This window comes from Typopeltis vanoorti, chromosome 1, assembly GCF_054136105.1.
Source record: "Typopeltis vanoorti isolate ZY-2024b chromosome 1, IOZ_Tvanoo_1.0, whole genome shotgun sequence".
In the NCBI taxonomy this organism is placed as follows: domain Eukaryota; kingdom Metazoa; phylum Arthropoda; class Arachnida; order Uropygi; family Thelyphonidae; genus Typopeltis; species Typopeltis vanoorti.
In genome coordinates, this window is record NC_143549.1 from 165742841 (window position 1) to 165756683 (window position 13843).

The window sequence follows — 13843 nt, forward strand, 5'->3', positions numbered from 1 at the left end:
TTGGCTATTTTATCCTCATGAGCATTATTTGTTCACTTCTTGCAGCGCTGTCATGCAGTACAGACGAAGAAAATACATCTTGCGTTTACCTAAATAATCAGCTGTATATTTTTGTGTAGATGTTTCTTTATGATGTTCCGATTTTTTTCAGAGTACATTGTTATCAGTTCCTAATATCAAACATTTGAAGTTTTCTAGTCATATACGAAATATAAAATGGTAAAAAATTTTTTAAAAAATTCACAAGTTATACGGTAGTCAAACGCCGAGGCATTTTACGAAAGCGATTTTCATACAATGTTTCAGCTTCTTTTACACACACACACACACACACACACACACACACACACACACACACACATATATATAAAATACCTATTCGAAATTTTTATTTTTGTTTCAATGTACATAGATATGTTTAAAAACAAACAAACAACTGAACTACTTTTCAATTTCGATTTATTTTTGAAATATTGTTCAATTTTATTTTTTAATTTAAGAAAAATTTTTATAATATTTTTAACTTTTCAAAATTTTTCAATTTAATTTTTCTCAAACATCTTCGAATTTTTAAAATTGACTAAAAAGTAGCAAAAATGTAACATTTACGTAACAAATTCTTATCCTGTATTATCAAAAATTGTCAGAAAACTGTAACACCGTTCACATAAGATTGTTTTTGGTAATTTATGAACTCAAACTGTTTCAAATCCTCACTCAAACTGTTTAAAAAAAAGGGGCAAAGGTCTTTCCTTATCGATTCTTAGTTGACCAATTCATTTGTTTTACCAATACTTATTAAACTAGCATGGATATATGCATAATCTTTTTGTGGAGAGCATCAATGGGTTCTGATTTTCTTAAGGATGTACCTTTCTTTAAATTAATTTTTTGTGTGCCATTACTTAATTTTATGCGATTCCATTGTGCTGTCAGATAGTTGCAAGAATTCAATATAAATGACGATATTCACCATGAAGTAAATGCACTAACTAGCAGTTTGTGGTACCGATTTTTCAAGGAAAGAATATCTTCTAAGGAAGTAAGGGATAAGTCTTCATAGCCCATTTCTTTCGACGATGCCCTTCGGCTAAAAAGATGCAGGTTCGGATCCTTCAGATCGCAAAGAACCTTTATCAGAGCTTTTCATCTGAAGGGGAGTTAACGGTCTCACAAGAGGTCCCACATTTTTTTTCCCTTCTCCTTAAAAATCAGGTTATTTATTACACAAAACAGGCAAACCTGCTAGAAGAACACGTCACATGCAATATATGTGGCAGGTTTCGAACGCCTGCATGGTACGGCGTGAGTCTACATGTAAGAATAAAACAGGCAGTACCAAACTCCAAACTCCTTGTAATTTCATAATGCGCATGTAATGATCAGAGATAAACAAGACTAGAAATTATGTAAGTAGGCAGCCCAAGAAAAGACTTATATTTCAGAGGTAGATTGTTCCTGAATATAAATCTGCACAATCGATGTAGTTAGAGGGACATCGGAATAGTTAAAAAACCTAGAAAAATATGTTAATGCAGTAACAATAGACATAAATATGTTTATCGTTTATTAGAATATTTCGGGTTGTCATACCGAAGCGTTGTGTTACTTCATACGATCTAGACACAAACAAAGAAACAAAAAAAAAAAGCCATGTTTACCCTCCACAGCACCACCACCTGCACATCTTATAGTATTGGAACGGGTCCTTCTAGCTCTGTACAAAAGTGTAGAATCGTTCCGTCGGTACTATTGTAGCTCAATCGAAGTATTGCTTGTAACGGGACTTTCTTCTCACATACACGTATAAAGGGAAATGAAACTTCATGGTGTTTCGATTTTCTTGATATCATCAGAGCAACCGATGATGCTGTTCTGTTAGAAAGTGCAATCGATGATTTTATTATTACTTGCATGTCCTTCGAGATTTAATTGTTTTCATCATTTCAATACATAGTGTTTTTTAAAGCATCTCTTAGTTTATAACGTTTTATCTGATTCTTCCATCATTCCCTCAGCCGGATATTTTGCACTTGGGAAACAAACAAACATTTTATTGTCTCTCTACCACAGTTATCAGTCACTTTATATTATTTTGGGATGTAATACCAAGATTTGTTGCATCTTCCACATTAGGTAAAACTCTCATCAAACAGAGGTAAAAAAAAAAAAAAAAGCAAAATTCGCTAATGGAAAAACGCTGCTAGGAAGAATAAAAAAAATAACAGAATAATAATTGCTTTCTTTGTTCTTCAAAAAAAGTTAGGTGATCTATATTTTAGTCCTTGCACTGCAGACCGTCCGTGGAATTGTTTTCGTGTTGTGTCCATGGTAGATACAATTCCGTAGGTGTTGCCAGATTGTTTGGGAACTTTTCATTTATTTTTATTTTTACTTAAATACTGTTCTGAAGAGTATACAATTTTTTTCCTAATCCGCTGTGACGAATATATTTCATTCAGTGTCTTATCTATGATACTTCTATCTAAAACAGTCTATCTCATCCCCCAGTTATATATATATATATATATATATATATATATATTATTTTTATTTGTACTAAGAGTTATATAGTTATATTTTTATATTTTAAGTTATATTTTAAGAATTATATAGTTATAGTTATATTGCTACTCCAGATAATGCGCCTGAACCCAAAAATGAATTAATCGACACATTTTCATACAGATCCTAATAGCCAAATTAAGAGCAGTATGAAAATTCTGTGTTGTAATGTTATTACAGAGGATTGATTTCCCATAGGAATTTTTTTCTGCTTCTTCCGAGTTAGTTTGTTCTTGAAGTAATTAAGCAGTTTTTTTTCCTTCACGAAGACTTGGATTTTCAGTCTCACAATTAAGAAAAAATCAACTCTTAACCTCGGACTATTGTAGACAATATTAATATCAATTGTGGCTTAGGATCATGAGATGGCGACAGTCTTTTTACCATCTTCTCTTCCGGGGTTCTCGAATTTGATTAGCGTCGAATTCAATTATTTTCAAAGACTGAAGGTCAAAACTGGCTGTCTACCGATTTTCAAAAGTTTGTTAAGTCTAAAGAATGTTACTTACTCCTCTGGGGGGGGGGAATAAATGGGGATTAATTATTTCCCCTCAGTTCATCTAATTTTCTGCCCACCAACCAAAACTGTGGGGAAAAATAACCATCCAAGTCTGAAAAACTAAACACTTGAAAGGTAGTACTTTAGAATAAAAATAAATTTTTGTTAGAATCTGATTTGCAAAATATATGCATTAATAAATATTAAAAATAATAAAGAGTCTAATTTTATTTATTTAAGAAATATTTCTTGATCTATTTATTGTTTTTTTTTTATTGATTTTGCTATTACAATCAGCCATTCAAAATACATGTCACATTATACTTGAACTCTGTTATTAATAAATAAAAATCCTATTCCTACATAAAACACACCAGATGAACAAAGGACAATGACACAAAAAGATTAAACAACTTCAAATAATTAAGTTCTAATAAGTAAAAAAAAAAACTGTCATTAAAAAAAATTCAACACCCACCATACAAATCCCACAGCTGTTGATTATATTTATTGTAATAAACACTTTGAAGCCAGGTATTTAGTGATGATGTGTAGTTTACAGAACATGAGTTCATTAATGAAATATTATTTCATAGAGTAGTCTATTTTTAGTGATGAAATTATATGGCAGCAGAGTTATTGCCAGATATACCGGACATGATGCTTATATTGCACACGACTTCGAAAGAATTACAAAAACAATTGACTCTGTTCACACAAATACTTCAAAATAGAGGAGCGAACAAAAATTTCTTTCTGAGTATTATGGATGGCATTACAATATACTTTCTTTTTTTTTCTAGTCAAAGGATCGTCTTGAACTTTTGGCAATTTCAAAATAAAACATACTTTTATGCACACATACGTCTCCGAACTTTATCATCTGATGAGGAACATAATTTTTTTTTTTAATTTACAAAGACCTTCTTGAACATCTTATTTCATTAAGAAACTTTCTTTTTCATTCGCAGGTATCTTTCTAAACTTTTGACAATTTGATAAAGAACATCCAAGATCATTTTCAAAGATCTTCCTGAACATTTCATTAACATCATCCTTTGTATTCAAGACTATCTAATTATCAAAAGGTCTTCTAGACCTTTTGATAATTTCATGAAGAACGTATTTGTTTTTTCTTTCCTTTACAAAAATCTTCCCAACCTTTTTTATTTTATTTTTTTATTCACAAGGACTTTCTCGAATTTTGATAATTTTATGAAGAATATAATTTTTATTTTACAAGGATTTTCCTAAACTTTGGAAGTATTATTAAGAACTCATTAACTTTTTTTTTTTTTACTTTTTTCACAACATTCTTCCTGAAATTTCGACAATTCCTTTAAGAATATCTTTTTCATAGAATCTGCTCTGAAACATCCCACAACGAAGATCTAAATACTGACTTTCATTTCATTGCACCATTATTAATGAACTACCTTTCTGGATGCTCACTTGCTACGTGTTACTGTGAACACAGCCGCCATTCCATTGCGCATATGATCATCTACGTGGCAGTGCAAAATCCACGATCCTGGATTATCTAAGTACATTTCCACTGTCAGGTAAGCCCCTGGAAGAAGATCTGCAACATCACCTCTTCGTAGATGTTCCAATCGGTACTGGAATGTCTGGCCATGGAAATGGGCAGTGTGGATATCACTTTGGGAACCCACTCCAATTACATACCAAGCAGTTCTACTATTTTGGGGAGCTGAAAGTCCTTGTACGTTACCGTAGATTTTGCCGTTTATAGCTACAAAGAAAACATTGATTTTATTAAAAACTATTTCAGACATTTATTTAAATGATAATAAAGTGATTATTCTATTTACATTAATCGGAGTGTAGTGATAGTAATTATAATAAAATTATATAATAGATGGATATGTATTTTTGAATATTTAAAATGTTAAATTTAAATTAAAACAATGAAATATCGATTTGTTTATAAATTACATAAAACGGATTCTGATTAATAGATGAATTTGCAAAAGGGTAAGAAAGTTTAACATGCATGGAAATAGTTTAATAGATTCCAATCACTGCATTTATCATTTAGGAAAGTTGATGGTGTTATTAAAATAAGGTTCATTTCAATTATTATATACTGCAGTAATTATATAATTAACATGTGGATATTGCGACCAAAATCTAAAGCTTAGAAGCATAGAGGCAATTCAAGTTTAGGTGAATTGAGACTCTCTAACACGTTAATGCTCTTTAGGTTGTTTTTATATTATTTTTGATTATTTTTACACCACACTCTCAACATTAACCTGTGGGCTCCTAAACTTTTTAATTTTTTTTAAACTTACCGTACATCCGATTGCTCATATAAAAGTCAGGGTCCTCTCGGTTGATGTTTCCAGATGTGAATCTTTGAATATTCTGATCCAAATACCAGCTTAGATTTTCATCAAAAATTGTAAACATAGCCGCAAATTCTCTATCTACATCTCTTCTTTTACCTGCAAGACAAAAAAGAGAGATTTTTAATTTATAGAATGGCAATACTTCCAGCTTTACGGATCGAACATCAGGTCTGAGACTAATATTCAAAATTGTTATGCAGTTCGGTGAGCTGTCAACTGATATCCAAAATGTTAATTGAATCTTAAAAACACTTCATTTAACATTAAAAAAAATAAGGATGGATAAAACAGACAACACGTAAAGACTAAAGAATACCTTTATATTCGACGTAGGTGACCTTCTTTAGCGATAACCTTTGAATATATGAATAAAATCCTTGTCTTCAAGGAAAGTTCCGTTTTAATAGATGAACAAGGAAAAATAACTTTGTGAACTTTTTAAACGTCCATTTTTTTATATTGCTTTTATGGACACGATTAAAATGCCAGTACCATAACAGTTCTATTGTTTCTTGTCAGCTGTTCTCCTCCACATATTCCAATGAGTACGCAAATAGTTCCGCTCAACGGGGAGCCGGTAACGCCACCGTGGAATTTATGGCGTAGCATACTTTGGGCGGATGCCAAGCGTACCACGCCTTCACAACCATACAGAAAAAAATCGGAATGGTACTCTTAACCTCCAAAGGATTATTTTCCACATCCCTGAAACATCACTCAATTATGTAGCCACCGGTTTACCTTGTTTGACTGGAACAATATCACAGAATTTAAATTCAAGTTCCTCGTGGGTAACAAAGTTATTTTTAAAGTACCTTTTAAGATTAGGTATTCATTAATTTCCAAGGTGACGCTGTTCTGATTATTCACCATGCTCAGAAAGACCGTTAATTTGATTATGCGCTATTACGGACGCCAAAGCAATTGTCTCACAGTTCTCAATTGTATTAGCCCAGATCAGGTTTCTCTCAATGGATTTCGTAGCTGTTACTTCGATACTGCTGACCTTAACCGTTTAAATTGAAGAAGTACATCGTATGCTTCATACAAATGTAACCTATACAACTCATGTCCCTTGTTATGTAAAGAAAACAACGTAAATGTACATTTTTTCCTAAATTATCAACCAAAATTTCAGAACATTTATTAATCACAGAATATATTTATTTAGTGCTAAGCATTTTCGAAAATAGGAAGTTTTTCAAACACTGGTTCAAGATATCTTCCAGAATTTTCAGCGCGTGAATAAATTTTATCGTATTAACCAGCGATTTGATGCTGAATTTTTTTATTTTTTTTTCCGTAACTTCACTATTGTTGATATGCGTGATATACTTTGCCACCCAAGCAAGTTTCCATAGAAACATGGAAACGAAATGTGATATTCTTCTTAGTCTTCTCACACCAGGAACATATATTAATCGATCCTTCCATTAGGAATAGTCAAAGAGCCAAAGCAAACTGTTTTATTTCAGATAAAGAGATTTGTAAATATTATGTATTATAACTAATGCGTGACTGGGTAGCTCTATATAAATGATGATTGCTTCCATAACGCTAAGATCTCGAAGAAAGACCGTTATAGGTTCGATTCTAGTCGCTGACTAGAGGAACTTTTTCTACGGCCTTTGACACCCATTTTCAAAAAAAAAAAAAAAACAACTATAATTCACACTCATTACAGGCAATAATACGAGTGTTAGGGTTTAGGACCACGAGATGGGAGCAATCTTTGATTCACTAACAACTTGAACTCACTATTAATGAAGACTTGAAGGATGGAAACTGGCTTCCCACCTATCTTCAGAAATGCTAGTTTGGATATTTAATCATTATATATAATGATTGCTGTTCCTGAGAATGAACACTGTAACGTTGTGTACTTTCTAAATATATAAAAAAAGCGAAATATAACGAACACACATGAAATAACCGCTTAAAATAACAGAAAATACCATATTCTGTCCAGGTGTTAATCTTACCTTGTCTTGTTAGAGTTCCTTTTCGGCAAGTTACAAGCACTCCAATAAGTCCGGAGTTAAGATCTCTAATTGGATCAACTGTAGAATAATAGGTCCAAGAGGAACAATTGAAGCCAGTTTTTCCCGGTCCAGATCTGTCTAAAACGTTCCATTCATAAACTCGTGTTTCTCCAGGTGCAACGGGCCTTTCTTCTGGTGTGACGTCATTGCTTTCGGTGTTTATTCTGGGTCTTCGGTAAATCACACCGTGAGGATGCAGAGAGTAGTTCCTCATGGCATTATTTCTCAACGTGATTCGGATGATATCTTGAACTTCGGCCTTAAGGATAGGACCCATGATCCCAAGATGTTCTTCATCGGCAGGTCTTCGTTTCAGCTGTCTGAAGCTGGCATCAGTGTATTCTCTGTATACTGCTTTGCGATACACTTTACCTATTCGGTTATTTCCCCCTTCTACAAAAATTCGACTCTCCCTATAAAAACACAGAAAAAAAAATTCTGACTTCAATTTTGAATTCTTAATTAATTCAGAGATTTTTATTTTTTCACTGCTAAAAATGAGCCAGAGAATTTTAACCCAGGTTTCTAAAAAAAAAAAAAAAGGAGTTACTTTCAGTTGAAAAGTCCCTTATAAAGTTCGCGTCACAGACACAAATGAATATCGCGGCAAATGATTGCGAGTGTGTGTGCGTGCTTGATGAGGCTTACAGTGGTTATCGTTCATCATTTAGAAGTGGATTTCTTCTTCCGGTTGCAAACGGCGATACGACTTGTCAATGCATCTGAAGACCTGTGACGCAGTCTTTACTTTAAAAAAAATGCTTTGCGTTGATATCCGGAAACCATCCTCTGAAAAAATGGATTCCAAATTTTTTCTGAATATTTGCATACAGCAGTTTCATATTACTGTGCAGCTGAGGAATAGACATTAAACCCGCCAAATAGCGGAATTTTAATAAACGAGTGCAAAATTCATTTTTCTGAACATTAAAGTCAGTGTTTATCAAATATTACCGACGAAAACCTGAGAATGTGAATGTCTAAAATACTTTAGGTGTTAATTTCAGTTCATCCGCCATGACTCACATAAAGGCTTAAATGTGCAACGGTACATTTCGGTGAGCGCTTTCCCAGTGGTGGATTCAACCTTCAGTTTTGGAAGGGACGATTGGTAAACATTAGGAACGATAATTAGAGGAAGGGAAAGATTATTATGTACTGTAATATACGCATCAGGCTCTTTTAACATTTTTTTTTATAATAACATTTGCTTTGGTTCATCAATTAATAGCATTTATTTCATATTTTTATTTGTTTGTATTATGATTTTAAAAACTCTCACCCATCAATATTTCTTTACACTGGTTTCTTGAAGATAAAGATAATTTTTCTCACCACCCCACTCAACATTCTCTATTGACTGTTAATAATGTGATGTGACTATTTGTAAATACTATATCATATGAGAGAGAGAGAGAGAGTCTTACTCATTTTCTAGAAGACTTTCCCCGGTGATGATGTGTCTCTCCAATGGGGCATAATCCCAATCAACTTCATCAATGGCAATGAAATATTCTCGCAGGGTGGCTCCACGAGCTAATGCATCTTCGACGCTTGACCCGCTGCCTGATACAGGAATACCACATTGTCCCACTCTGTAGATGGCGCCCATTCCGTGAGCAAGATGATCGTTTGTTCTACAGTCTAAAGCCCAGTTACCTGGAAGAGAATAAAATCAATATATAGTCATTAGTCTGTTTACTAACATTAAACTTGGATAAAATACTGCAATGTTTTTATGGTAGCAGCAGAGAAGAACGAAAGAGTGAATCCGTATTTATCACTAGAATATTGACCTAACATAATACCCCCCCTCCCTCACATAATTTTCTAATTGACGAGAGTCTCATCTGAGAATTGGAAAAATCAAACCGTAATTTTCAGAACGTTAAAATATGCCAGAAGAAAAGTTTGAAGTTTCCCTGTAATAACACTTATCATTAATTCAAGTACAAAAGAAATATATTTTATTATTTTAATTAGTGTTAATTAACAGAATAAAGTTTTATTAAGTTTTGCCTATTGGAGAGATGTATCAGAATATTAATGTGTAGCCTGAAAACTTTCACTACGTGTTTTGAGTCCTGTTAGACAACAACGTTAAATAATAATCAACGTAGTGAAGTAGATACTACGTAGGTACTTCTAAATACCTGCAGACATACATACACCTGGCAGTCCGTTTGAGGCAAGGCGTGTTCTTGCCTCAAGAAAAATTTATATTGCAATCAATATTAATGCGATATACATTTCTGCAGGCAGTCAAAATGTCAACTTTAAAACCTAACAATAAAAATGTATTTAAAAGTACATGCGTGCGTGCACACGCAGAGAGAAAGCAGCTATTCCTTTACAAACGGTTTAAATTTCATAGTTTAAGAACAGCGAAGTGTTATAATACCAACGGCTTACCTGGGTTGGTTGCACTCATTGTGACAGTGTAATGGGTGCTGGGAGCTACAGGGACAGTATCCCGATAGGTTCCATATTGCAGGAAAGTGTTGCCATGGAAATATGCAGTATGAAGATCAGAAATAGCCCCGAACCCAGCTATATGCCAACTGACCATTTCTGCAGGACACATGTTTAGACCTTCCAGATTTCCAAACATTCTTCCGTTGATACCTGTGGGGAAAAAAAAAAAAAAAATACTATAAAATGAGTGAGAATTCAAAAGATACCCTTAAAATCCTAGCATAATTTTTCAGTTGCAAATGAATTCAATAATACAAACGATTCTTACTGTGCATTCTGTTTGAAGAAATAAAATCTGGATCTGTCGTGTTCACCCGCTGAGGATTGCTAGCATAAGTGTCGATGTTATAACGCAGATAATGCGATCTGTTCTCATCCATGATAATGTACAATAAGGCGAATTCTCTGTCCACGTTTCTCTACAGAAAAATAAAGGTTATCATTAGTAGCCATTTATTTAATTACAACATTTTATCGAAACATTTCATTCTAATTGTGATAATAATTTTTTGTGTATTTTTTAGTCACAACCCATTTAATAACTGATTTTCAGTTGAAAAGTACCAACGCAGGTTCTTGCTTTCTACAAGGAATTTAAACCCCTACCAAATGAATTGTGAATCTATAGCACATTTAACAGTGTGGGTGGACTTAATGGTCAGATCTGGAAACCCACATTAGAAACCAAATGTGTTGGTTTTTCAACCACTTCAGGTCTACTGTAATCTCTTGACATCGAGAGATGAAAATCATTTAATAAATGATTGAATTCGAAAACTGAATGTCTTCAGATGGTAGACAATCAACTAAGCACATATGACACACACACACACACACACTTGTGCGCTAAAATCCGCGAAACCTATCCCTGACCAATTATAACGGATTAAAACCGTATATTTATTTTTATGTAAAATAAAGCAAACAGAGCTCTGCAGAAATCACATTTACATCCATAGCGATAGAACGCATGAAGAAGGGTCTTTTTTTTTTTTTTGTATGCATCCCAGCACGTTTTATAGAAAACAGAACTAACGCGTGGCTCATTTAAATAACCACTTGGAATTCACATAAAGACAAAGATGACTGAATCCGACTTGAATTATCACAAGATTGAAATCTATTTTAAGAGTTACAATTACATAAAATTAAATACGATTTATAGTGAACCCGAAGAACTTTTCTTCCATATATATATATATATAAGAAGGAAAATATAAATAAAAAATAAAACAGTTATAAAATTATTAACGGTGAAGTGTACGATCTTGTATGAATACTACTACGGGACCTTAAACCTTTAATAACTCTATGAATTTTCAAGTGCTATCATTTCCTTTCCAATGTTTATGTTCGCAGTCAACTTCCTTGTTAATATTTTAGTTATTAGCCCACCCACTTCGTAGACGTTTGGAAATTAAGCATAATACTATTACATGCTGCGCCTTATATAATTTACTGTTTGTTACGCAATGTGCTCGTTTTCAATGTCACTGTAGTATTTATTATTTTAATTGATTTTTAATTTTTTTTTTAAAGAGGAAACCTGGAGAAATGTATTCCTCATAAAAATATTCAAAACACGACACTGAATTTGAATAACTGGTAGTTATAGCCTTATATTATGGTAGCAAGTTATAACTTGATATCATTTTTTCCCCATTTATTGCTGACGTGGGTTGTGTAAAAGAAGAAAAAAAAAAGAAACAAAAGAGGTGCTAGATCCGTGGGGAAAAAGTAATGTGGAACAACATTCGTAATTATGGAATAACTCACAGAGAGAATTAAGCGAAATCATCGTCATGTGCAGTAACCAATCGCCTAAGAAAATACTAAGAAATGTATTTTCTAGGATGGCTATAGTTTCGAACGACCAAACTCATCGAATCTCAACGCAAACAAAACTTGTTAATATTATGTAATGTTAGGTTTCTGGCAATGAACCAGCCATACATAGACAACATACTATATATATTAACATAATAATTTTAGTTCCAGAATTTGAATGCACTCTCTCTCTCTCTCTCTATATATATATATATATCTATATATTAACGATACCAAGCAATTTTATAAGCTAGGTTTTAATCCTTTTTCCCAATTAAGCAAACAGACAAGTAAGTCAAGTTTGCTTCTGCACGTAGTGCAAGTCTGAGGCAACTCGTGGTAAAGGTGAAGTAAGCTCCGATCACTTTCCTTAGTATTTTCCCCTAATGCAAGGCACATTCCCTTGCGGAGATGTACGATGCTATGCATTAAAGACCAGGGCCACTACCCAGATCGGTTTCGACCTTTATTGAGGTCTCGTCAGTGGGAGCCAGACCTGACAATGCTAAGATTGAAATAATGCAGAGCTTATAAATTTTACTTAAACAAGTTGCCACAAGGTGCTTTGACCTTATTAAATTTATATATACTCTCTCTCTCTCTCTCTCTCTCTATATATATATATATATATATATATATATATATATATATATATATATATATATATATATATATATATATATATATATATATATAGGTGCATTGTGCCATATAACGAGTCACCTGTTTGTATCCTGTATAGATGGAGGTGCTCCCAAGTCAGAGCAACTGAGTCCGTGTGAAATGGAGCCATCCCAGTCGTCCACTGCTAATGGGCGACTCACCACAATCACCGAATGTGACCGTAGAGTGCTACGAAGGATAATATGTAAAAACCACCATTCGTCGGCCGACACACTGAATACGGAGTACCGGGTATTCGGCGGTACACGAATCTGCACAAAAACATTCAGAACCGAGGCTCACAACATGGTTTCATGGTAAGACCGAGATATGCAAGCCCACATTACCCACAGTGGCGCAATAAACATGTACAGTGGGACGTGGAAGTTGGTTATAGAGCTAGGAATCGTCCTACATCCTCTACCGAGAAAATGGATAGGTGTGGATGCTCTTTGAACGTCTCTTATCAGAGTGCGTAACCCCTAACTATGAAATTCGGAGGTGGCGGTGTGATGGTATGGTTCCGGTTTGACCTTGAGTCTCTGTTTGTGGTGCCACGAATATTGAATTCCAAGAGTTATCTAAACATTTTGGGAAATACTTCTTATTTTGTAACGTTTTTCTACGGAATCTCTTTCAGCAAAACGATGCACCCTGGCATAAGATGCTGCTGCTGTAACTGCAGTGTTGGAGGACATGAACTTCATCACACTTGACTGACCTCCTCAGAGTCCTGATCTCATCCTATTGAACATCTATGGGATGAACTTTGGCATCAGGTGAGTTCAAGGAATGTCCACCCCCCCCCCCATAACAGGCCAGAACCCCATTACATGACTCCAGGAAGAATGGTCCAAAATCCCCATTGATTACTATTGTACACTTCAGGAAAGCATGCCTCACAGAATTGCTGCAGTCATTGCAGCGAAAGGAGGTCCTACATCTTATTAAGGTAGGCACCATATTATGGTGTCCGTTGACTTCTATATATATATATATATATATATATATATTTTTTTTTTTTTAGTCTAACTCTCTCTCATGGGGAGGTGGAGGGAAGTTTTCTTCCTACAGTCCCTTTGACTGTTTGTGAACACACTGTAAGGCAAGCCATTCTTAGACGCAATCTAAAAGGATGGATGCATTTAGAAGATGTACTCACTGATGGTGGAATCTGGATTTTAGATTGTTTAAGCAGGGACCCTTATCTTTCTCTCTATCACACACACACAAATATAATATTTGTAGTCTCCACATTTTAGATGCGTGACTTCCGTGACTATCATCATGTGATCACACTCAAAGTTTGTATAGGAAAAAGCATGCACTGCTTGTTTCTCCAAGTACCTTTCAGTACCAACATAGACTTGAATCTCTCCATTCCTTTATATATTTATTTT

General features: G+C 34.1%; 1 protein-coding gene across 1 annotated transcript in view; it reads right to left on the reverse strand.

The window, feature by feature from the left end:
• Positions 1-3321: 3321 nt before the first annotated feature.
• Positions 3322-13843, reverse strand: part of Mco4 (Multicopper oxidase 4) — a 36964-nt gene continuing 26442 nt past the window's right edge. The window contains exons 10-15 of the mRNA XM_090395128.1: positions 10222-10372; positions 9891-10103; positions 8906-9137; positions 7419-7891; positions 5380-5532; positions 3322-4817 (exon numbers count right to left, since the gene is read on the reverse strand). Of these exons, the coding sequence (XP_090251254.1) occupies positions 4513-4817; positions 5380-5532; positions 7419-7891; positions 8906-9137; positions 9891-10103; positions 10222-10372 (1527 nt within the window). The 3' untranslated portion in view covers positions 3322-4512. The remainder of the gene's footprint in view (positions 4818-5379; positions 5533-7418; positions 7892-8905; positions 9138-9890; positions 10104-10221; positions 10373-13843) is intronic.